The 27116-nt window shown below is 34.7% G+C and overlaps 1 protein-coding gene and 2 pseudogenes across 2 annotated transcripts in view; 2 read left to right on the top strand and 1 right to left on the bottom strand.

Moving 5' to 3' along the window:
- Positions 1–27116, top strand: part of RBM41 (RNA binding motif protein 41) — a 57772-nt gene that overhangs the window by 18281 nt on the left and 12375 nt on the right. For both annotated transcript variants that reach the window (XM_016121902.2, XM_016121911.2), the window contains exon 5: positions 13600–14003. In XM_016121902.2, the coding sequence (XP_015977388.2) occupies positions 13600–14003 (404 nt within the window). The remainder of the gene's footprint in view (positions 1–13599; positions 14004–27116) is intronic.
- On the top strand, positions 6741–6863 carry LOC118608296 (annotated as a pseudogene).
- On the bottom strand, positions 24527–24645 carry LOC118608574 (annotated as a pseudogene).

Genomic DNA, 27116 nt, shown 5'->3' with positions numbered 1-27116 from the left:
TCACCTGTCTGTCCCTCTATCCGTCTTACTTTATTGATGTATTTAAAATAAATTGTCAGCGTAGTTACATGTCTTCCTAAATACTCCAGTATGCATTTTGTTAGTTAGAAATAAATATTTACATTTTTCTTTGATGTAAAATCTGCATGCAATCAATATATATATCTTTGTAGTGATATGTTGGTAAATGTTTAACAGCCAGCTCTCCAGCAAAAAAAGGCTGATTTATATTATTTGCCAGTTTCTGTGGTTTACATAGCCTCTCTGATTTCAAGGCTGATTTCACGGCCGATTTCAAGCTACCAGTGTGTTATCACTGAACATGGAGTTGGGAAGAGATGTGCAAGTCGTTGACTCATCTCCAGCACACCACTGCATCTATGTAACCTGACCCCTGTCAACACATAGATTTCCATCACCCCAGAAAGTTTCATCGTACTTCTCAGCAATTCCCACCCAACCCTCCCAGAGGCAACTCGTCTTTTTAATTTTTTCACTATCGATTAGTTTTGCCTGTTTTAGAACTTCAGCTGAGTGAAAAAATACACTATGTATTCTTTGTGTAAAGTTTCTTTAACTCAGCACAATCTTTTTGAGATTCATTCATATTGTGTGTATCAATAGTTTTTCCTTTTCTCTATAACAAAATTTCTTGGAAGAGTTTTCTGGAGTCACTATTTTTCTAGGGCTGCTGTAACAAGTTACTACAAATCTAGTGGCTTAGAACAACAGAAATTTATCCTCTCACAGCCACTAAAAGTCTGAAATCAATGTATTGGCAGGCCCATGCTCTTTATGAAGACTCCAGAAGGAGATCCTTCCTTGTCTCTTAACTTCTGGTGGTTGCCAGCATTCCTTTGTGTTGTACATGCATCATTCCAGTCTCTGTCTTCGTCATCATCACTCAGCAGTCTCCTTTTGTGTCTATCTCTGTCTTCAAATGGCCTTCTTATATAAGGGCAGGTGTCTTGGATTTAGGGCCCACCCTAATCCAGTATGACCTCAATTAATTACATTTGCAAAGACACTATTTCCAAATAAAGTCACACTCTGAGGCTTGGGATGGATACGAATTTTGAGGTTATGCTATTCGACTCAGTACAGTCCACCCTCTGACCTGCAAAAATTTATATCCATCTCACATGCAAAATACATTCACTGCATTGCAACCTCCCCAAAAGTCTTAACCTATTCCAGCTTCAAGACTAAATCTCAGATCTCATCTAAACATTAACTCGCAAATGTTCCAAGTTTCATTATCTAAATTGGGTGTCCGTGAGGCTCTGAGTATGTTCTATCCTATGGCAGAATTCCTCTCTGTCCAGAGACCTGTGAAGCTAGACGAGTTATCTGCTTCCAAAACACAGCGGTGAGACTGGCATAGGATAGGCATTCCTATTCTTAAAGGGCAAAAAAGAAAGGAGTAAAGGTGTTACTGATCCTAAGCAAGTTAGCAGCCCAGCACAGCAAATTCCATTAGGTTTCAAGGCCTAAGGAGGATGCTCTGGACTCAGTGCTCTGCCTTATCCCTCTCTGAGCCTTCTGGGACAGCCTCATCTTCTCACCATTGCATGGCAGCTGCAGCTCTACCCTCTTTGGTTTTTGTACCTGTGGGATTGCCCTCAGAGTCATCCTCCCTTCATTTTGTTGTGTGTCTGTCACTTTCACACCAGGCTGACAGTTTCTGCTTGTATAAAATTCTTGAAAATCTTGTCAATCTCTTATGTATGTCAAGAGATTCAAAACTTGAGATATGAGAATTCCCCACAGATCCTTTCTGGATAACCCCTCCTCTATTCCTGCCTTCTGCTAAGATGGCTGATTGGATCGAAGACTCATATGCTTGCTTAATCTCTTCAGTGAAAATTTGTCCAGCCACACCACTGGCCCTATTTCCAGAGAACGTTATCTTAGATAGGCTGAGAATTCTCCAGATCATCAAGTGCTAGTTCCGTTTTTACCTGGTCATTTCTCAATTTCTCTCTCTCCTCTCTCATTTTATTATAAGTATCAAAGAGAAACCAGGCTGTATCTTCTACACTTGTCTTGGAAATCTCAGCTAAATATCCAAGTTTATCACTTATAAGGAATATTTTCCACCCAACAACAGAACTCAGTTTAGCTAAGTTTCTGCCACTTTATGACACAGATCACCTTTTTTCCAGTATCAAAATGTTCATCATTTCCTTCTAAGGCCTCATCAGTAGCAATTTTAATGTTCATCTCTCTAGCAACTCTGTTCATGATGATATATGTAATCTCTAAGATGACAGAACCTTTCTCTTCTGTCCTCTTTACTTCCTTCTGAGCTCTCACCAGAACCCTTGTTAACATCTGTATTTCTACCAACAGTCTCTTCCAGGCAGCCAACCTTTTGCTGTCAAGCAGTTCAAAAATTCTTTCAGCTTCTACCCATTAACTGAATTCCCAAGCCACTTCCACATTTTCGGGTATTTGTTAACAGCAGCACCCTATTGTCCACTGCAAAATCTGTATTAGTTTCTTAGGGCTATTGTTACAAAGTACCACACACTGGGTGGCTTAAAACAACAGAAATTCTCTCATAGATCTGGAGGCTAGAAGTTCAAATCAAGGCATTGGCAATGTTGGCTCCTTCTGGAGGCTCTGAGGAAGAATCTGTTCCATGCCTGTCTCCTAGCTTCTAGTAGTTGCTGGCAGTCTTTGACTTATAGATGCTTCACTTCAATCTCTGCTTTTTGTCTTCACATGACATTCTCCCTGTCTCAGTGTCTTTACATTGCTCCTTAAAAGGACCAGTCATTGGATTTAGGGCCTACTCTAATCCAGTGTGACCTCATCTTAACTAATTATATCTGCAAATAACCTGTTTCCAAATAATGTTACATTCTGAGCTTCTCGGTAGACATAAATTTTGGAAGGATACCGTTCAACCTAGTGTAATCGCTTATCTCCACTTCCTCACCTCTTATTCTGTTCTTAAAAACAATATAATGAACTAGATCATGCCAGAGATTAAAATACATGTTCAGTCATGTCAAGAAAGAAAACGTCATCAGTACTCCAAAAGTCTCTGTATGACCTTCAGGAATCACAACCCCCTGCCTACCAGAATAACCACTATCTTGACTTGTGATGATAATTTCTTTTATTTATATTTTTACCACCTATACAGGCAGCATTAGGCAGTGTTTAGTTTTCCCTGTTTTAAAGCATCATATCAATGAATTGTATGCATTCTATTGGGTCTTCCTTTTCTACTTATCATTCGTCCATATTGCAGCATGTAGCCATAGTTTGTTCACTTTCATTGCAGTGTAGTATTCCTTTATGAACATACCAACATTTATCCATTCTATTGTAATTGAACATGTGGCTTGTTTCCATTTAGTAGGCTATAGTTACCAGTCTTGAGAAATCTGATGTGATCTACTGTGATCATTCTTGTACATGTATCCGGGGACATATGTGCAGAAGTTTCTTAGGGTATATACTTAGGAGTGGAACTGAGGGGTGAAGAGTTCACACATCTTCAACTTTAATAGATGTTAACTCTTTTGTGAAGGGATTGTCCCAAGTTAAAATCCCACCAACCGTGTGTGAAGGTTCAGGTTGCTCCATATCTTTGTCCACACTGGATATTGTCAGACTCCAATCTGATGGGTATTTACTTATATTTTATTGTATTCTTTCTTCCCTTTCTTAATAATTGGCATTCATTTAAATCACTTCTTTTTAGTCTTTAGTAAAGTGCTATTTTCTTCAATCTTCTGCTTTGAAAATTTTCAACCATAGAGAAAAATTGAAATAAGTACACCCACATCCTTCACCTACATTTACCAACTATTGGCATTTTGCCACATTTGCTTTACCTCTCTCTTCCTCTATACAAGGATGTATGTATTAGTTTGCTTATTGCTAAACTATTAAAAAACAAATTTCAGACATTATGAAGTTTTACTCCTAAATACTTCATTATGTTGTCTCTTAAGAACATGGACATTCTCCTATATAATCACAGTATTATGATCACTCTTAAGATATTCAACAGTTCCACTAATATTACCTAATATACAGTTTGTGATTAGATTTCTCAATTTCAAATCCAGGATGCAATCAGGGATTACACATTGCATTTAGTTTGCTTTAGAACAGTTCCTGTGTGTGTGTGTGTGTGTGTGTGTGTGTGTGTGTGTGTGTGTGTGTGTGTCTTTCTTTCAAGACATATTTTTCAGGAGTCTGGATCTGTATTGTTTCAGTGTGGTTTTAATTCCATTGTCTTGATAGCTAATGAGGTTGGAAACCTCAAGTTTATTGACCATTTGGATAGTCTCCTTTATGAAATGACTATTCCATTCTTTTGCCCATTTAGCAAATATGAAAATGTCTATTTCCTGCCTAAATGTCTTCTCATCTGTTTGTATCTATGTCTAGGTGTGGTCTTGATTCAGAGGTCACTTTAGGCATTTATCAGAGCAACAGCTCAGCCCCAAAGCCCTGGGAATATGTGAGATCTCAGTGATCACTACTTACTTTCAGTACTGCTTCAGAGAAGAGGTAGGTAGGGAAGTGTTATGGTTATATGTCCTGAATATTCTATCTCCAAATTTCTTCTCTAGTTTTACGTATATTTCTTATAAATTCGTAAAAGTTCATTATTATTGTGGATACTTGCTCTTTGTTGGTTATATTTGTTAAAAATGCCAATTTTCATTCTGTGGCTTATTTCAGTGCCTTTATGCTGTCTTTTAATGAATAAAAGTTCTTCATTCATATGTAATAAAATGTATTATTTTTTTCTACTTAGTGTTTTATGTGCTTTTATTAGTAAATCCTTCTCTACATGAGCTCAGGAAGATACTGCTCTTTGTTCTAACAGCTATGTTTTTTTTTCTTTTACATTTAAATCTTTAATCTACCTGGAATTGATTTATGTGTGTGGTATGAAGTGGGATTTCAGTTTCTTTTCTTTTTTTCATATAGATAACCGTCTATTCCAACATCATATATTGAAAAGATTGTCCCCGAACTATTATTGTATTGCTAGCTCTGTCATAGATGTTCACATATGCATGGGTGTTTTTCTGGGTTCTCTCTTTTGTTTCTTTGGTAGTTTTTGACTATCGCAAAATCAGTACCATACAGTTTAGCTTTTTAAATGTCTTTGTATCTAGTATAGCAGAAAAACAATTTCTTCTGCCTTGTTTTTCTTCAAACGTGTTTAATCTTTACCATGGAAATTTTGGAAACACACACACACACACACACACACACACACCCTTTTGTGGCTGTCTGTCTGTCTCAGGTGATTTTGATTGAGAATCCATAGAGTATTTAAATCAATTGAGAACAATTGGCATATTTGCGATGCAGATCTTCAAATATGAATGTGGTATACCTTTTCATTCATTTAATTATTCTTTAATGTCTTTCACTATATTTTCTCTATTTTCTATTCCTTCTAGCATTTTGGGAGACTGAATAGTATTTTTTTCTTAATTTTAAAACAGTTTTATTGAGGTATGTAATTTATATACAGTGAAATTCACCTGTTGGAAGTGTTCAGTTTATTTTCGTTGTTGTTGTTGTTGTTGTTGTTTGTCATTTGAGTAGATTTTACTTTCAGAAAGGCATCATTCATTTCAGTTTGTCTAACAGATTACATAATCAAGGGCTTTTCTTTTTTTAAAATGTTAATCAAGAAATCCCACTTTCACCTGCAAAAGTCAGGCTATTCTGTTAAATACTGGCAAGATTATAAGAATACAAACGTCATTAAGTCTACAGGATCTTGAGACTTATTCACCAGCACCCACAAGGAAAAGACAAAACTTTATCCTTCTGAAAAGGTGTATCACTTTTCAGAAAACTGGCTGAGGATTTTAGTGAAGTGATTGAATTGTGCAGTCATCACTACAACCCAATTTTAAGACATTTACATCACTCTGCAAAATTTCCTTGAGCCTATTTGCAGTAAATCATTCCCATGTCTACCCCAAGCCTCTGTTACTATAAATTTGTTGTTTCTAGATATTTCATATTAATGTAATCTTATGTGATCTTTGGAATCTGGATTCTTTCAGGTGGTATAATGGTTTTGAAGTTTGTTCATTTTGTAGCATGTATCAGCAATTCATTACTTTTTATTACTAGTTTCCCATTGTCTAGGTGATACCACATTTTTTTATCCTTTCACCGCTTGATAACATTTGGATTGTTTCCACTTTTTTGGCTATTATGAATAATGCTGTGAGCATTCATGTTCAATTTTTGTGTGGATGATTTCATTTCTCTTGCGTGAATGGAATTTCTGGGTAATATGGTAACTCTATGTATAATCTTTTGGGGAACCTCCAACTGTTCTCCAATGTGGTTATACTATTTTACCTTCTCATCAGCAATGTATGAGCATTCCTACTTCTCTACATCCTTGACAACACTTGTTATTGCCTTTTTTTTTAATTGCAGCCACTCTAGTGGTTTTAATTCAAATATCCGTAATAACAAATAATCTTGTATATTTTTTTCATGCCTTCATTTGCCATTCATATATCTTCTTCGATGACATGTATTCAAGTGTTTTACCCATTTTTTTTATTGAATTGTTTATTTTCTTACAATTGAGTGGTGAGAGTTCTTCATGTGTTCCAAATACAAGGCCTTTGTAAGATAAAATAGAATTTGCAAATATTTTCTTCCAGTCTCTGGCTTGTCTTTTCTTTTTATTTTCTTAATGGTATCTTTTAAAACACAAAAGTTTTGTCTATGGCCTGTCATGCTACCCTGAACAAGCCTGATCCCATCTGATCTCGGAAACTAATCAGGGTTGGGCCTGGTTAGTACTTGGATGGGAGACCACCTAGGAAGACCAGGTGCTGTAGGCGTAAAAAATAAAAAAAATAAGGGATTGTAAACTGACAAGGTCCTTGCAGTCTGTGAGGTCAAGGGTTGCCTTACCTAAAAAATTAAAAAAATAAAAATAAAGCACAAAAGTTTTTAATTTTAATGTTCAGTTCATTAATTTGTTCCTTTATGACTTGTACTTTTGGTATCATATCTAAGAAATTTTGATTGAATTCAAGGTCAGATAGATATGATCCTGTTTTTTTTCTGGAATATTTATAGTTTCGGCTCTTACAATTAGATCTATTATCCATTTTGAGTTAATTTTTATGTGTGAGAGAAAGGATCCAAGGCCATATTTTTGTGAATGGATATCCAGTTGTCCCAGCACTATTTACTGCAAAAACTATTATTTCCCCATTGAATTATCTTGGCACCTTTGCTGAAAAATCAGTTGACCACAAAGGTAAGAGTTTATTTCTGGACACTCATTTTGGTTCCATTGATTTATATGCCTGTCCTTATGTTCTGACTCTCTTTATAATAAGTTTTGAAATTGGGTGGTGTAACTTCTCCAACCTTGTTCCTCTTTTTTAAAATTATTTTCTTTACTTAGGTCTTTTGTATTTCCATGTAAATTTAAGAAGCTGCTTATGTCCTTTTTTTCCTACAAAAAGCCTGCTGGAATTTGATAAGGATTATGTTGAATCTATAATTCAATTTGGGGAAGATTGCCATTTTAATAGTATTGAATACTCTAATCCATGAATGTGGAATGTCTCTTCCTATTTTAAGATCTTCCATAATTTATTTCAGCAATGTTTTGTAGTTTTCAGTTTATAAATATTACACTTGTATGAATTTCTAAATGTTTTATTCATTTTGATGTTCTTTTGAATAGAATTTTATTTCACTTTTTCTTTTTCCATTACGATTGACATTCAATATTATGTTAGTTTCAGGTGTACAGCATAGTGCTTAGACATTTGTGTAACTTACAAAGTGATCCCCCCAATAAGTCCTTATTTCATCTTCTGATGGTTGCATGCAAGTATATAGAAATACAGTTACTATATATCAATCTTGTATTCTGTGACTAAACTCTTTTATTATTTTTAGTAGTTTTATTGTCGACACCATAGGATTTTCTACATAGACAATCATGTTGCCTCTGGATGAAAGCAGTTTTACTTTTCCTTTCTAATCTGGAAGTCTTTTTTCTTTTGCCTCCTTGCACTGGCTACAGCCTTTAGTAGAATGTTGAGTGGAAGTGTTGAGAGCAGACATCTTTGCCTCGTTCCCAGTCTTAGGGGGAAAACATTCAGTTTTTAACCATTAACTGTGATCTTAGTTTGCGTGTTTTTTTTAATTTATTTTTTATTTTTTAACATGCTCTTTAATTGTAACTAGTTACCATAAACTTTAGTGGCTTAAAGCAACGCAGATCTCTTTTCTTACAGTTCTAAAGGTTGGAAGTCCTAAAATCAAGTCGACCATAGGGCTGCATTCCTTCTGGACTTCTCTAAGGGAAATTTTGCCAGCTTCTAGAATCCACCAGCATTCACTAGCTCATGGCCCTTTGATCACATTACTCCACCCTCTACTTCATCACTACATCCTCTACTCGGTCTCTGACCCTCTTGCCTCCTTCTTATAATGATGCTTATGACCACATCTGGCCTATCTACATGATGCAAGATAATCTCCCTCTCTCAAGAGCTATATCTTAATTACATTGCAGAGTCCCTTTTGCCATGTAACATTTTCACATATTCCAGGGAATAGGATGTGGACATCTTTGGGGACCATTATTCAGCCTACGATGCAGATTGAGGTCATTCCCTATTTCTAGTTGAGATTTTTTTTTTAACTATGAGTGGGTGTTGGATTTTGTTTATTTGTCTTTCTGCACCTACTGTGGTGCTTATGGGGTTTAAGGATTTAATCTTTAGTATAATAGATAGCATTAATTGATTTTTAGATGATAAACCAGTCTTTCATTCCTCAGATAAATCCTATATGTGTTTAATCATTTATATGTTTTTGGATTAGGCTTGCTAATATTTTGTTTAAGATTTTTGTGTCTGTGTTCATGAGAGATACTGGTCTGTGGATTTCTTAGCTTGTGATGTCTTTGTTTAACTTTGGTTTCCATTTAATACTGACGTCATAGAATAAGTTGGAAAATATTCCCTCCTCCTCCATTTTCTGAAAATGTTTGTGCAGGGTTGATATTATTTCTTCAGATATTTGGTAGAATTCATGAATGAAGCCACCTGTACCTGGACTTTTTTGTGGGCAGTTTGTTGATTACTAATTTAACCTCTTCACTTATTATAGGTTTATTCAGCTATTCTCTTTCTTGAATCTGCTTTGATAATTTGTCTCTCTTTTTGAATTTGTCCATCTATCTAAGCTTTCTCATTTGTAGGCCTGAAGTTATAATATTCCCTTGGGATTATTTCCATTTCTTTAAGGTTGGTTAAGATGCCTCCTCTTTAATTTTTGATTTTACTCATTGTTGTTTTCTCTCTTATTTTCTTGGTCTAGCTCAGGGTTTGCCATTTTGTTAACTTTTTCTAAGAAAACTTTTGGTCTCATAGATTTTTCTCTATTTTTCTGTTTTCTATTATACTGGTTTATTCTCTGATCTTTTATTATTTTCTTCCTTCTGCTTGCTTTGTGTTTAGTTTTCTCTTTTTCTAGTTTCCTAAGTTGGAAGTTCAGGTTATAGATTTGAAACTATTATTCTTTTATGATATAGGTGTTTAAAGCTCAAAATTTCTCTCTGAGCATGGTTTTAGCTACATCCATAAATTTTGATATGTTGTGTTTTCATTTTCATTTACTTCAAAATATTTTTCAATTTCCTTTGTGAGCTTTTCGACCTATGGGTCATTTTAAAGCGTGTTGTCTCATTTCCAAATCTTTTTGTTTTCTCAGATTTCTTTCAGTAGTGCATCCCTAATGTGATTTCACGTGGTCAGAGAAATACATGGTATGATTTCGAACTTTAAAAAAATTTCAAGACATACTCCCACCTTGGGGCCCTCACTCTAATGTCAGCATACTAGATTCTCTCACATTCTTTAAGTCTTCTCTTAAATGTCACCTCAGTGAGATCTCCCCAGACCTACCCAGACCCAACTGCAACTACCAGTATTACCACCCCCTAGCACTTCCATAACCCCATACTGCTGTATTTTTTTCTTTTTCACAGCACTCATAACCTCCTAACATAACTTTCTAATATAATTCACTTAGCTCTATGAAGGTAGGAGTCTTTGTTTTATTTATCAATGTATCTCAAGAACCTAGAATAGTGCCTGAATAGTTACTGAGTAAATATTTTTGAGTGTATACATCAAAATATTCATCCACTTGGTCATATGTAGCTAAAATGTGTTCACTTTCATTGGAATGTGATATTTTGTTATATAAACTTACTACAGTTTTATGATTGATTATTCTTAGGTGGACACTTGTATTTTTGCTAGTTTCAGGCTATTATAAATAACACTGATCTAAACATTCTTATTATATCCTGATGCACATATGCCCAAATTTTTCTAGGGTACGTATGTAGGAGTGGAATTGATGGGTCATATTATGAGCATATTATTTGACATTAATACAGAATAGAACTGTGAGTTGCACTATGGTTGCATATTCCTACCAGCAACGTATGAGGGTTTCATTTGCTCTCCAGTCTCACTGATATATGATATTGGTATTTTTAATTTTTTGCCAATTTGGCAGTTTCCTATTAGTATTTCATTTTCCTCTGAATTAGCATTTTGCTGAATTCTAATATGGTTGAATAATTTTTCATATATTTATTAGCCCTGTGTATTTCTTCTTTTGTGAGGCACCTTTTCATTTCAACTTTTGCCCATTTTCTTAATAGTTGTCTTATTTATTGCTTATTTGGGCAGCAAATATCTTTTCCCATTCTGAGACTTTCCTTTCTCTCAAAATTTTTGATGACCAGGAGTTTTTTTTTTTATTTTAACTTAGTTGAATTTGTCAATATTTTCCTTTAATGGTTAGTGATTTGAGGGACTTAAGAAATCCTTCCATAAGTATTCTTATACCTTGCTAGTGGAAAGGCAGAAAAGTACAACTCCTACAGAGTGAAATTTAGCACTATATAGAAAAATTACGTACACATTTGACCCGTTGGCTCTGCAAAGCCACCTCTTGGAATCTATTTCAAAGATGTACTAGGAAAATACAAAATTCTTTATGCACAAGATTTTTTCAGGACATTAGTCATAACAATATAAAAGACTGGATACAACGCCAGCGTGTATCGGTAGGGAGTAGTTGAATAAACTATGGTACATCCACACAGTGGAGTATTTTGCAGCTATAAGAAGGAAGGGGAAGAGCTCTACATATTAATATAGAGTTATCTCCAGTATATATTGTTACGTGCAAAAAAGGAAGTTGTAGAATAGTGTTTATAGTAAGTTACCATTTATGTAGGAGAAGGGTATAACTAACGAATTATACATGCACATATATATGTGTTGCTTATATTTGCTTATATTTTCAAAAAAGAAACAATGGGACCATAAAGCCAAAACCTAATAACAATTATTATTTATGGGGAAGGAAAGGAATGGGATGAGGGAGACAGAGATGGAAGTGAGACTTCTGTGAAGGTACTGTAGAACACATTTATGTAATTTTTAAAAATCATAAAGGGAAAAACAATTCCCAAAATTTATAAACAACCCAAAGTAGATGAACCTAACTATAAACAAAGTTAATAGCATAACCATACAGAGAAAACACTTAAAATGAATTTAAAACAATTCGTACATTCCTAATGGGATATATTTTAAGGATGAAAGTAACTGCAAAGAAATAAAAAACTATATTTAGTAGTTTTATTGTTAATAGTATTGTTACTGACATTTTAAAATTCTATAAATAATATTGTAGGGAAAAGCTAATAAATAATTTTGTTATATTAGAAGCCAATATTTTAAGCACATGTGAAAAAGATGCAAGCCTAAAATCAAGGAGTTTGAGTAAAAACCTTATAATCTTAAAATGGAAGTGGAAATACAAGTATAAACTCATTATTTTTCTCTTGAAAAAAAAAATTCCTGGTTTTGTCCACTGACAAGGCCTAGAAGCAACAAGTCTGAACAGCAGTGAAAACAACCTAGCAACACACTGTGTCGCTAAATACTATTTCCCACTAAAAGGAGCCAGGGGTCCTCGGAGAAATATTCCAGGTTTGAATCAGGAAGTGCGCAGGATGAGCTTGGGACATCTTGCTGTGCCGGAAAACTGAAAAGCAATACAGGATCCAATCTGAAGGGACTAAGTGGGATAAATTGACCACTAAAAAGAATAATGAATACATTTAATTGAAACATCAAAGATTTGAAAATACATGATCTCACAATTAAAAATAATCATTGATCACCACTGGGCATCTCTAAGGTATCAACTCATTACTCATAGGTGGAAGATTGGGGGGAGGGCGGGGCGGGAATCAAGCATTTGTCCTGCCTTTCGTGTATGAGCTATATGTAGAGAAGCTAAATAATTGATAACGGTAAGTTCGTTATAGATTCCAGATAATAAATACAAAAGAAATAAAATTAATAAATACACAAGAATAGACTTAGGGGAGTTCCATTTTATAACTTTTAATAGACTTAGGGGAGTTCTATTTTATAACTTTTAATAAATCTAGGCAGTGATCATCAATGGATGCAAAACTCATCGGGTAAAAGATGAATTGGAAAACGTCATAGTGCAGGGATCAGACTAACAGCACCTGAATCCACTGATCAATTTTATCATCACTAAAAATGGGACCACCAAACATATGTGCCTCATGATTTAATAGGAAGTACACGTCTACCTAGGAAGGATGTTTGCCTAAAAATATTGAACTCGTGTCTAATGAAACCTCTAGATCATCAATATCCATTGCAACTTTCCTGAGCATATAAATGGTCTTTATCTTTTCTGCCCAATATGGTATTCACTAGCCATACGTGGCTGTTGAGCATTTGAAATGTGACTAGTTTAACTGAGAAATTGACATTTAAAAGATTAATCTTAATAGACTTGTGTGGCCATTGGATATTGTGTTGTATAGAATAGCTCTAGATTTAACTGACCATTTGTAAAAAAATGGAGGAGATTGAGGAACAAGTTAAACAATTCCATGAGAAACAATCAAATTCCTTTTTTTCTGTGAACATATGATGTGGTTCCTCTATTAAATCAATGGATGGGGGGAAATGGGTTGGAGGGGTGGGAAAGAAGGGATACTGTTTTAAAATAAAAGAGGCTTAAGAGATATAACAGCCAAAGGCTCATTTAGATCCTGAATAGAACAAACAAGTGTAAAAAAATATCTTTGAGATAATCAAGGCCATTTGAATATGAACTTGGTATTAGATGATTCTAAGGAATTATTATGAATCTTGTAAAATGTGATAATGTCATACTGCTTACATTTTTCAAATGTTCTTATCAGTTTGATGCATGTACTTGCGTGCCCCTGAGAGTGAGCACCTCCTTTATTTTGCAATGCAGGTGCCTCAGTTGCCTCACAATAGTGCCAGCCTTGCTTGAGATGCACTATAATAAAGTAGCTATTTATATACTGTCGTCATTTCTAGCAGGTTTTAAACACCTGACCAAGCAGAATTTCTGTATCTGAAATCCAAGATTTAATTGTTATTGTCAAAGGTTGTATTGGTAGGCTTTGTAGAACTTCCCTATCTCTTTGTCTTGATCCAGATGAACCCCAAAAGAAGAACAAAGGTGATCCCATGAACAACCTGGAAAGTTTTTACCAAGAGATGATAATGAAAAAACGTCTTGAAGAGTTCCAACTTATGAGAGGTGAACCCTTTGCTTCCCACTCACTGGTCTCAGCTACATCAGTGGGAGATAGTGGCACAGCTGAGAACCCGTCATTACTCCAGGACAAGGGAAAACAGGCAGCACAGGGTAAAGGTCCCAGTCTCCATGTGGCAAAAGTTATTGATAATTCACCTGAGCAGTGTTGGACTGGGCCTAAGAAGCTGACGCAGCCAATAGAATTTGTCCCAGAAGATGAGATCCAGAGAAATCGTTTGTCAGAGGAAGAGATCCGAAAAATTCCTATGTTTTCTTCATATAATCCAGGGGAGCCAAACAAGGTATAGGCTAAACCAAGAAAAAAAAAACATGGGTTGTTTTCATTTAATTTACCTCTACCTAAAGTAACACTTTTAAATTCGCTTTGATTATACCAAAGAATTGTCTCATAGACATAGTGATTGTGATTTTCCTTGACTTTGACTATCCTTTCTCTGCATACTGTATAAGTAACATATTTCCTATGATGTTCTTTGTGGTTTTCTGTGGCCCTAGGCTGCCCTTAGAATTTTAAAGAAATCTTGAAAAGACTCTAGTCCATACCTACTACAAGCCCTGAAGTAAAGGACAAGTAACCTCTAGTTTCCTAGGATACTAATAAATCAAGTAGTATTCATAAGACTGCCATATCTGGTAGCCATGATGACTCTGGAATTATTCGATAAATAGCTGACTGCCTGGTTGTGAGTAGTAGGGTTTATTACTGTTATCATATGAGTTTTCTCTTTATAATGTTTTACCTAGCTTTCATATGACTTAAGTTGCTAGTAGCCAAGCAGCGAAGTAAAAGCACAGGGCCTCAAAGTCTTAAGAAATTGGCAAATATCTAAGTAAAGGTATAAATAATCCTTGTTTTATATTTTTACTTTAAAGCTATATATTCATAAACATAGTTTTATGTCTGTATAGATGAAATCATATTCTGCATATCCTGCTACAGCTTGCTTTTTTGACTCAATATACATGTTTTTTGAAATTTATTTCTAATGATATAAGCAACTATGTAGTAGATTGTGCATAGTACATTGTAGAAATGTATAATTCATTTATCCATTCTTCTGAAGATTTCTTCTTTTAATTTTTCCTATTACAAGCAATTCTGCAACAAACATTATTGCACAATTCGTAGGTTATGACCAGCGATTTTTTAATGAAATTAAATAGAATAGGAAAATTAAGATACATCCCATAGAGTAAGAGTAATTAGTGTTTCTTGAAGCTTTTGTTTTGCGTGTGTTTGTGGGTGTGTGGTAGTGTGTGTTTGCGAGGGTGGGGAGAGAGAGAGGAAGGAGGGAGATATGTGTAGGCTAGAACATAAAATGCATTTCTTCCTGTAGATCTTAGTCAGAAAAGTTGGATAAATATTTGACCTGTTGCAGTTATTCTCAAATTTTAGTTTGCACCAGAATTGCCTGGCAGGCTTGTTTAAACACACTGCTGGGCTCTGCCCCCAGAATTTTTTATTCAGTAGGTCAAGTAAAACCTGAGAATTTGCATTTCCAAGTTCCCAGGAGATGTTGTTAATGCTGGTCTGAGTGACATTTTATGAATCACTGTTCTAGATTACCTGCCTAGGAGTGGAATTACTGTGATACAGGGTATGTATGTCTTCAACTGCATGAGCAGGGTTTCAGAGATCCCTTTTGCATCTTTACAGAGACTTTGTAGTATTAGACTGTTTTTTTTTTGCCAGTCTAATATATTTAAAAGGTATCTCATTATTTTGATTTGCATGTTCCTGATTTCCAGTGAAATTATACATGTATTTACACATTTATTAACCTTTCAGGGACCTTCCGTGAGTTGCTTCTTCCTTTTTGTTCATTATATGTTTAAGTTTTCCGTGTTATTTATAGAGATCATTTTAAAATACTGAATATAATCTCTTGCTGCTTATTTAGCAAATACAGTCTCCCAGTCAGTGACTTATCTTTTTAACATTGCTTTGATGTCTTGTACTAAGCAGAAGTCTTTCATTTTAATGTGGTCATATTATCAGTGTTTAATTTGATGGTTTGTGCTTTTTGAGTCATTTTAAGGAATCCTTCTGTACAAATCAATAAGAAAAACACAAACAACTGAATAAAAATGGCCAGATGATATGAATAGGAAATTCACAGAGGAGAAAACATGAATGGCCAAGTAACTTATGAAGTTTCATTAGTAAGTAAAGGAAATGCTTAACAAAGCTGCAATGAGATACTATTTAACACCCAGGATTTTGGCATACATTTAAAGGCCCTAGAATGCCAAGTATTGGTGAACATATGGAGCCATAAGAACCCCAGTATACTTCTAGCTGAATATAAATGAGTACAACCACTTATAATAACATTGTGGCAATATCTAGTAAAATGGAAGATACTCATACACTGTAAGTCAGCACTCCTGGGTGACTATCCTAGAGGGACTTACATATGTACATTAGGAAGTGTTATAAGGATACTCACTGTAGCATTATTTGTAAACAACATACATGTTCATCATCAGGAGAATGGCTAAAGTCATAAAATAGAATACTATATATATAGTAGAGAAAATGAATAAAATGTAACTACAGGTATCAACGTGAATGCAACTCACAAACTTAATGTTGAATGAAAAAAGCAAGCTTCTGGCTTCACCTCCAACATATAAAGTGTTTAGAAGTCGTCACTCCTGTCTTGAAGCAAGAAAAACAGCCAAACAGACTAAAACTCAATGACGTTTTCTTGGACCCATCAGAGAATTGAAGTCACAGCAAATTGCAACCCCAAAATCTAGAGAGACAGGCGATTACAGAGAATCACAGCCAAGATCTGCTTATCAGGAGCGGAAGGTACTAAAGCCATAAACTGATAGGAATACCTAAGTGGTAACTTTGAAAAATTGCTTGAGGCAGAGTGTAGATTAGTGTTTGAATGACAGACTCCTGGGGGCTGCAGTCTGGGGGCCCCGACACTTTCATGACTTTCACCTTTAGGAACCCCATGAAGTTCTCAAGTTGAAGAGTCAGAAAAAAATCTCCTGTTTCTGGCATGGGAAGGGGAAAAGTTATAATTTTGTAATACACTCAGAGTTTCCACGTAACAGAGGATTACCCAGAAAGTAAAATAACTTTACCAAAGCCTTCTCCACTGTGGGAGAAAGGATATTATGTGACTTCGGGTCCCTCTTGCCTTCATGTCTCATCTAAGAGAGAGGGCAAAAAATGCTGTGAAACACTTGTGTAGGGTAACAGACTGGGGGCACAGGCATACTGAAAGACTCAAACTTTATATGATTGTAGAATGTTTCCCCTTACCCCACACCTTATCACCAACTCAGGGCATCAGCTGTGGATTACAGCTGAAAGACCCGCAGAGCTCAGACTCTGTTTAAGAAGTTTTTAGGGAAACTCAAATAAAACAGGGTAGACAAAAACAAGGACATTAGAGGAAACTGAAATCAGTGACACCTACAGCTAGAGAAAACATTAAACACTACCCAACTCCTCGCCAGATTAACATAAAACCTCACACTAACAGCCTGTTTACCTCAGTTCCTAGTAACATTATTCATCATGTCTAGCTTTCAACAAGAAAGAAAGAAGGCTTGCTAAAAGAAAAACAGTCTTGAGACAAAACAAGCATCAGAACCACTCATATGACACAGGTTTTGGAATGATCACACATATGGAATTTAAAATAACTATGACTAATATGCTGAAGAGTCTGTTAGAAATAGTATACAACATGCGAAAACAGATGTAATGTAAGCAGAGATAAACTCAAAAGGAAATGCTAGAAAGAAAAACATGATGCCTCTGATATGCTCATCAGTAGACTGTATATGGCCAAGGAATGAATAAGCTTGAAGGCATGTTAATAGAAACTCCTAAACTGAAATGCAAAGAGAAAAGATACTATGAAAAAATAGAACAGAGTATCCAAGAACTATGGGACAGTTTTAAAAGGTATATACATTTTTAGAATACCAGAAGGATACGAGAGAAAGGAACAGAAGAAATACTTGGAGTAAGGATGACTGAAAATTTTCCAAAATTAATGACAGATACCAGACCGCTGATCCAGGATCTAAGCAGAGAACACTAAGCAGGATAACTACCAAAAAATACACCTAAACATGTCACGTTCAAACACAGAAAACTAAAAACAGAAAATCTTGAAAACAGCCAGAGAAAAGCACTTCACCTATAAAGAAACAAAGATAAGAATTGCTTTGGATTTCTCTTCAGAAATGATGCAAACAAGAAGAGAGTGGAGTGAAATAATTAAAGTATTGGGGGTGGGGGAAACCCACCTACCTAGAATTCTATGTCCAGCAAAAAGGTTCTTCAAACGTAAAAAAAAAAAAAGAAATAAATAAATAAAGGTTTTATTAGGCAAACAAAAAATTGAGGTAATTTGTTACCACTAAACTTGCCTTGCAAAAAAATGTTTAAAAGTTCTTCAAAGAGAAGGAAAATTGTATTGGTTAGATTAAAAAGACCATATCTCTATAAAAATAAAAAAAGAGAGAGCATAGGAGAAGGAATAAGTGAAGGTAAAATCTTTTTCTTATTCTAAGTGATCTAAAAGTAATAGCAATGTGTTATTGCATATGGATAAGTGAAATGAATGACAGGAATGTTATAAGGGATAGGAGGAGGGAATTAGTATTTAGTGCATATAACTGTGAAGTGGTATAGGGTTAATTGACAGTAGGCTTAGATTAGTTGTAAATGTATATTGCAAACTCTAAGGCAACCACTAAAAATTATAAAAAGAAGTATAATTGACATACTAAGAGAGGAGTGAAAATGGAATCATAAAATGATACTCATTCTCTATAGTCTTTTCCAGAAAATAGAAGCAAAGGGAACACTGACTTATTTTATGAGAACCAGCCTTAGTTTAATACCAAAACCAGATACATTACAATAAAGAAAACTACAAACTAATCTCTCTCATAAACATAGATACAAAAAGCCTTAATATTAGGAAAATCAAAATATGTGATTGAAAAAAAAAATTGGGAAATCAAATTCAACAATGTATCAAAAGAATTGTATATCATGAACAAGTGGGATTTATTCCATGTACATAGAGCTGGCTCAAAAATTAATTAATGTAATCTACCAGATCAACCGACTAAAGAAAATGAATCATATTATTTCAATTGATGTAGGAAAAGCATTTGGAAAAATCCACCCATTAATGACAAAAATTCTCAGCAAACAAGGAATAGAGGGGGAACATCCTCAACTTGATAAAGTATATTTAAAGACCCTACAGCTGACATCATACTTAATGGGTGAGAAACAGGATGCTTTCCCCTTTTATTAGAAACAAGGCAAGGAGATCCATTCTCCCCACTCTTTAAAAAAAATATTGTACTGGAAATGCTAGCTAGCGAAATAAAACAAAAAAAAAAGAAATAAAAAACACATAGATTGGAAAGGAAAAAATGAAAGTGTCTTTTTTCAGATGACATGTAGGTAGAAAAGCTCAAATAATCAGCAAGAACAACAACCTAAAACAACTCCTGAAACTAATAAGTGAGTATAGCAAGGTTGGAGGATACAAGGTTTATATATAAAAGTCGATTGTTTTCTGTATAACAAGAAATGAACAATTGAAATTGAAATAAAGAACAACACTCTTTTTCCAGTAGCACAAAAAGCAGTGCTAGAAATCTAACGAAATATGTACAGTATCTATATGCAGAAAACTATAAAACCCTGCTGAAAAATTACAGATCTAAATAAATGCAGAAATGTTCTGTGTTTATGGGTTGGGAGACTTAATATTAAGATGTCAGTTCTTCCCAAATTGATATATAAATTCCACGCAGTCCTAACAAAATCCCAACAGGCTATTTTGTGGATCTCAACAAACTGATGCTGAGTTTACAGGGAAAGACAAAAGATCCAGAATATCTTACACAATCCCAAAGAAGGAGAAGAAAGGGAAGAAAAAAGTTGGAGGATTGACACTACCCAACTTCAAAATTTACTATAATCAAGTAGTTTGGTGTTGGTGGAAAAAAAAAAGACATTTATTAATTGAGGAGAACAAAGACTCCAGAAATAGATACACACACATATAGTGAACTGATCTTTGACAAGGGAGCAAAGGCAATTCAATGGAGAAAAGATTAGTCTTTTCATCAAATTGTGCTGAAACAACTGGATATCTACCTGAAAAAAAAAGAAATGAATCTACACATTTTACATTCCTCGAAAAATTAACTCAAAACGGATTATACATCTAAATGTAAAACACAAAACCATAGAATTTCTAGAAGGAAACGAGAAAATCTAACTGACCTGTATGGTGATGCATTTATATATATAACACCAAAAGCATGATTTATATGAGAGAAAAAATTGATAAATCAGACTTTATTAAATTTATAAATTGCTATGTGAAAGAGACTTTTAAAAGAATCAAAAAACAAGCAACAAACTGGAAGAAAACATTTGCAAAACATATGTCTAATAAAGGACTTGTATCCATAATATACAAAGACCTTCTAAAATCCAAAAGTAGTAAAACAGACTAAAAAAATGGGCAAAATAACAGACACTTCACCAGAGAAGTTATGTACATGTCAAATAAGCATATGAAAGCAAGCCCATCATCATTTTTCATCAGGGAATGGCAAAATAAAACAATAATGAGATGCCAGTATACACCTATTAAAATGGCTAAATTTCACAGTAAAATTGACAGTCCCAAATGCGGTTGAGTATGCTGAGCAACAGGAACTCTTACTCATTGCTACTGAGAATACAAATTGTACAACATCTTCAGAAGATAGTTTGATGGCGTCTTACAAAGCTAAACATCATTTTACCATATAATCCAGTAATTGCACTTCTAGTTCTTTATTTACTCCAATCGATTTGAATACCTAAATTCATACAAAATCCAGCATGTTGATAGCAATTTTATTCATAATTGCCAAAAACTTGCAATCAAGATGTTCTTCTACAGGCAAATGGATACATTCACTTGTACTACATCTATATGATGAAATATAATTCAGCAATAAAAGAACTATCAAGCCACAAGACAGAGAGGGACTATAAGTGCACATTAATAAGTGAAAGAAGCAAGTATGAAAAACTACATGTATGATTCTAATTATGTGACATTCTGGAAAACAGAATTACAGCAACAGTAAATGACCAGTAGTTGTCAGGAGTTTGGGGAGAGTGGGAAAGAGAGGAATAGGTGAAGCACAGGAGATTTTAAAATTATTCTGTATGATATTGTAATGGTGGATGCAAGACATTTTTCAAAGCCATAAAACTGTACAGAATGAAGAATAACCACTAATGTATACAAATATTAAAAAATCATTTAGAAGATTGTGGAACCCTAGGAAAGAATACAGACTAACAAGAGGATCTAACTATGTTAACAAATACATGAAGCAGCTTCACAGAAGATATTGGGGAAAAGGTGCTGACCTAAGTATCTTTGGAAATGTGTGGCGGCAACAGAGAGGCAAACAGAACTGCACATGATCACTGTTTCCTAGCTGATAAAGTTGTGCCCGTGGGGGTACCGATTAACAATTCTGATATTGATATGCATGTATAATGAAATGGAATAATTAAGTAAATGATGGCAGCTGGTGGGAGCTAGGTTTCTCGCCATTGTAATTTACAGATAAGCAAAGGGTGGAAGCTAGAATGATCCATGTGGTATGGTTTAGAGTTGGAGACATCAGTATGAACTCAAGTTTAACTTAATATATAAATGATTACATATAGAAATATTTATAGATATGTGTATATACATAGGTTAGTGTTAAATAATTTTTCTCTGTCAGCTGAGAGGGTCTAAATGAAATGAAATTCCAATAGCAACAAGCATGTTCGGCACCCAGATCTCAGTTTCTAATACCACTCGTAAGTAAAAGGAACTTGGACTCCTTAGAAAAATGGCTGATTCTAGCAGGAAATATGCAAGATGGGCCTTGAGCATATTGTAATGCCAGAAAGTAAGGAAGTGCTCAAAACAACATAAAAGTATTGTTGGGGGTATGTCAAAGGAGCATAGGAGCCAACTGAAAGTTTCCAGTGACCAAAGCTGGAATGATTTGTGCAAAAATAATAATAATAATAATAATATTGTATTATAACCCAAAGTATGGAATAAATATCTATGGGTCTATACTGATAACAAAACAATTGAGTACATCGATAAATGGGAGAGAGGACACAAATAGCTCATACAGATGAATTCTAAATAATCTATGTAGCTGCTTCACCTCAAGGAAGAGTAGTATAACTCCCCACTCAGCTTTGAGCTGCTTATAGTGACTTCTTTCCAAAGAGTACAGTATGGAAAGGCATAAAAAAGTAGCATTACAGTGTAGAAACCCAACACTGCCTCAGGTGATCAAGGCCAACATCAGCGGTCATAAATCATGTTGATAGTATGTATGATGTGATCAAAATTGCACATTTCCACTGTGGTCTTCCTCCTGATAATCTGTAAACCCCAATCTAACCATAAGAAAACACCAGAAAAATTCTAGTGGTGGAGCATCCTACAAAATACCTGATCAGTTTTCCTCAAACTGAAGATCATTAAAAACAAAGTCTGAGAAACTGCCACAGCCAAGAGGAGCCTAAAGACACATGAAAACTAAATATACTATGGTATCCTAGATGAGATCCTGGAACAGGAAAAGGAAACTAGGGAAAACCTAAGGAAATCTAAATTAACTATGGACTTCAGTCAATAATAATATATCAAATTTAATTCATTTATTTTAACAAATGTACTATAGTAATGTAAGATGTTAATAAGGGAAACTGAATGTGAGGTATATGGGAGATCTCTACTGTCCTCTCAGTTTTTCCGTAAATCTAAGTTTTTCTTTTCTAAAAAATAAAGTATTTTTTAAAATATTTAAGCCCTGAATTTGACCTCAAAGGTAAGGGAAGTAAAAACAAAAATAAATGAATGGGAGTATATCAAACTAAAAAGTTTCTGCACAGCGAAAGAAACCATCAGCAAAGCAAAGAGGCACCTGTCCAAATGGGAGAATATATTTGCAAACAACACCTCCAATAAGGGGCTAATATCCAAAATATACAAAGAACTTATACAACTCAACAATTTAAAAAAAAATCCAATTTAAAAATGAGCAGAGGACCTGACATATGACATATGAAAAGATGCTCAACTTTACTAGCTCTTAGGTAAATGCAAATCAAAACCACAATATGATACCATCTCACACCTGTTTAAATGACTACCATCAACAGGGCAAGTAGTAAGTGTGGGAAAGGCTATGGGAAAAAGGAACCCTCATACACTGCTGGTGGGAATGCAAATTGGTACAGCCACTATGCAAAACAGTATGGAGGTTCCTCAAAAAATAAGGATTGAATTACCATATGATCCAGCAATCCCCCTTCTGGATTTTTACACACACACACACACACACACACACACACACACACACACACAACCCTGAAAACATTTATCCGCAAAGATACATGCTCCCCCATGGTCACAGCAGCATTATTCACGATGGCCAGGACATGAAAGCAACTGAAGTGTCCTTCGATAGATGATTGGATAATGAAGCTGTGGTACATGTATACAATGGAATATTACTGGACCATAAGAAAAGATGAAATACTGCTATTTTCAACAACATGGATGGACCTTGAGATAACCATGCTAAGCAAAATAAGTCAGAAAAAGTTGAAGACCATGTGATTTTACTCATATGTGGGATACAAAACTGAATGCAACAAACAAACATGACAAACAGACTTATGGACATGGACAGTGGATTAGTGGTTACCAGAGGGAAGCGGGGGAGGGAGGAGGTAGATGAGGTAAAGGGGGTCAAATACTTGGTGACAGAAGGAAATTTAACTTTGGGTGATGAGCATACAATGCAATCTACGTATGATGTATTGTTGTATTGTACACTTGAAACTTAACTTGATTTTATTAACCTACGTCACCCCAACAATTTTAATTAAAACATTTTAAAACAGGTAGCTGAAGAAGAATGCATACAGCATAATATCATTTATATAAAGGTTCAAAATATAAAATAATATTGTATTGCAGAGGGATACCAGGAAGAGCTTCATCCTCTATTTTTACCTGGAGTTTGTTTTCGTTTCACAGAAATGTTTATTTTGTTTTATAGCCAGCCTAGCTGTTATCTTTTTACATATACATATATATGAATATATAGGTATGTTATGGATATAACATGTGCATATACCTATGTGTATGTGTGTATATATGTATCTGTTTTTTGGAGCAAAGAGGATGCATCCAAGCAAGAAGCGACTGAGCCGCCTCAACCAGAATTACTCTTGTTTTTTTTTTAAATATTTATATCAAAGGGAACAATCTTAGTATGGATCTTTTCTACTTGGTGAGAAACTTGCTGGATGTTTCACATACCCCTTTTTATGGTCATTTACTTTGGCGATGCTTTCATGATGAGTATTTCAGAGCCAAAACTAGATCACATGAAATTACTTGTGAATCACAAGTCAGTTATTCCATCCTTGCCTTTAAGATAAAAGTATAGTTAAATGATAAATATGTGAATATTCAGCTTCTAAAGACTTTGAGATGTAAATAATCTACTGCTTATTACAGTGCTTAATATATTTATTCATACATTTCAATGGTTAAGTCATTTAAGTGGGTTCTGCTCTCTTCTAGCCCTTTGCTGTTGCTGCTCTGTCTGACTTCTTCTCAAGTTCCTTTAAGATATTAAAGGATCTGACTTACACTAGTGAATATATAGAGATCTATTTTTTTCTTATCTTTTTTTTTTTTAACGCCTACAGCACCTGGTCTTCCTAGGTGGTCTCTCATCCAAGTACTAACCAGGCCCGACCCAGCTTAGCTTCCGAGATCAGACAAGATCAGGCTTGTTCAGGGTGGCATGATCATGGACTCCTTATCTTTTTTTTATTGTAAACTACACATAACCTGAGATCTACCATCTTAACAAAATTGTAAGTGTGCATTTCAACATTGTTAACTACAGGTATAAAGCTGTACAGAAGACCTCTAGGATTTTTTCATCTGATATGACTGAACTTTATACCCATTGAACAGCAGTCCTCCATTTTCCCCTTCCCCCAGGTTCTGGCAGCCACCATTCTAGTTTCTTCTGGAGTTTGAATACCATAGATACCTTTTATAAGTGAAATCATGTAGTATTTGTCCTTTTGTAACTAACTGGCTTAATGCCCTCAAGTTTCATTTATGCTATTGCATATGACACAATTTCCTTTTTCTAGCTGAAGAATATTCTATGTTATACCACATTTTCTTTATCCACTCATCTGTGACAGACATTTAGGTTGTTTCAATCCCTTTGCTATTATGAACAGTGCAATGAACATGTGAGTTTAAATATCTCTTTGAGATCCTGATTTTAATTCTTTTAGATAAGTACCTAAAGATAGAATTGCTGAATCACATGGTAGTTCTAGTTTTAGTTTTTTTGAGACCCTCCATACTGTTCTTCATAATGGCTGCACCATTTTACATTTCTACCAACTGCACAAGGGTTCCAGTTTCTCCACACCCTCATCGACATTTATTTTCTGTATGTGTTCTTTGAGGAGATGTCTATTTAGGTCTTGTGCCCATTTTTTAAAATTGGATCGTTCATCTTTTTTCTGTTCAGTTTCTTATTTATCTTGGATATTAACCTCTATATGGCTTCCAAATGTCTTCTTCCATTTCTTAGGCTGGCTTTTCACATTGTTGAGTGTTTCTTTTGCTTCTTTTGCTGTGCAGAAGCGTTTTCGTTGATGTTCCACTTTACTTTCACTTTTGTTACCTGTACTTCTGATATAATATCCAAGAAATCATTGCCAAGGCCAGTGTCATGAAGCTTTTATCCTGTTTTCTTCTGGGAGTTTTAGAGTTTCAGTTCTCATGTTTAAATCTAATCCATTTTGAGTTGGTTTTTGTGTATGGTATAAAATGAGTCCAATTTTATTCTTTTGCATATGAATATCACCTTGTCGAAGTTATTGTCTTTTCCCCTTTGTTTATCTTCCCCCCCTTGTCAATTAGTTGACTGTATATATGTGGTTTTAGTTCCAGCCTCTCTACTCTGTTCTATATGTCTGTCTTTATGCCAGTATCATACCGTTTTGATTACTGTAGATTTGTAATGTGTTTTGAAATTAAGAAGTTTGAGACCTCCAGTTTTGTTCTCATTTCTCAAGATTGCTTTGGCTATTTGGGGTCTCTTGTAGTACCATATGAATTTTAAGAGTTTATTTTTCTGTTTCTATAAAAATACTGTTGAGATTTTGATAGGAATTGCATTAAATTGTAGATCACTTTGGGTAGTGTGGACATTTTAACAATGTTGTCTTCTAATTCATAAACATGAGCTATCTATGCATTTATTTTTGTCTTTATTTGAGCAGTGTTTTGTAGTTTTTAGTGTACAAGTTCTTCACCTCTTTGGTTACATTTTTAAAAATCAAAGTATGATTGACATCCAGAAAAGCTGTACACATTTAATGTATGCATCTGGATGAGTTTGAAGGTATACACTGTGAAACTGTCACCATAGACAGTGCCCTAAACTATTACCTCCAGAAATGTCCTCCCTCCCTCTTTTTTCTTTGATAAGAACATTTAACATAAAATCTACTCTCTTAACAAATTTTTAAGTATTCAGTATAGAATTGTTAACTGTGTGCATTATGCTGTACTGTATTTCTGTAGGACGTATTCATCTTTTATAAGTGAAACTGTCTAACTGCTGATGAATACCTTTCCAATTAACCCCAGCCTCTGGTAAACATGATTCTGTTCTCTACATCTATGGTTTTAACTATTTTAGATTCCTGATGTAAGTGGGATCATGTAGTATTTGTTTTTCTGTGTCTGGTTTATTTCACTTAGCATAATGTCTTCTAAGTCCATTTATGTTGCAATGATTGACAAGATTTCTTTTTTAAGGCTGAATAATATTCCATTATATTTATACACATTTTCTTTATCCATTCGTCTGTAAGTGGCCATTTAGGTTGTTTCCATTTCTTTGCCATTATAAATAATGCAGCAGTGAACAAAGGAATGCAGATATTTCTTCCAGACCCTGATTCCAACTCTTTTGGGTATAAACCCAGAAGTGAGATTACTAAATTATATAGTAGTTCTATTTTTAATTTTTTGAGGAATCTTCTATACTGTTTTCTATACTGGTCATACCAACTTACATTCACACCAATACTGTACAAGGGTTAAAATTTCTCTACATCCTCACCAACACTTATCTTTTGTTTTTGTTTTTGTTTTTATAATAACCATTTTAACAGGCATAAAGTGATATCTTACTGAGGTTTTGATTTGCATTTCTCCAATGATTAAGTAAACATGATTTTGAATATC

This window comes from Rousettus aegyptiacus, unplaced genomic scaffold, assembly GCF_014176215.1.
Source record: "Rousettus aegyptiacus isolate mRouAeg1 unplaced genomic scaffold, mRouAeg1.p scaffold_m13_p_9, whole genome shotgun sequence".
Lineage (NCBI taxonomy): Eukaryota > Metazoa > Chordata > Mammalia > Chiroptera > Pteropodidae > Rousettus > Rousettus aegyptiacus.
This window is presented reverse-complemented; position numbering and strand designations above follow the sequence as displayed.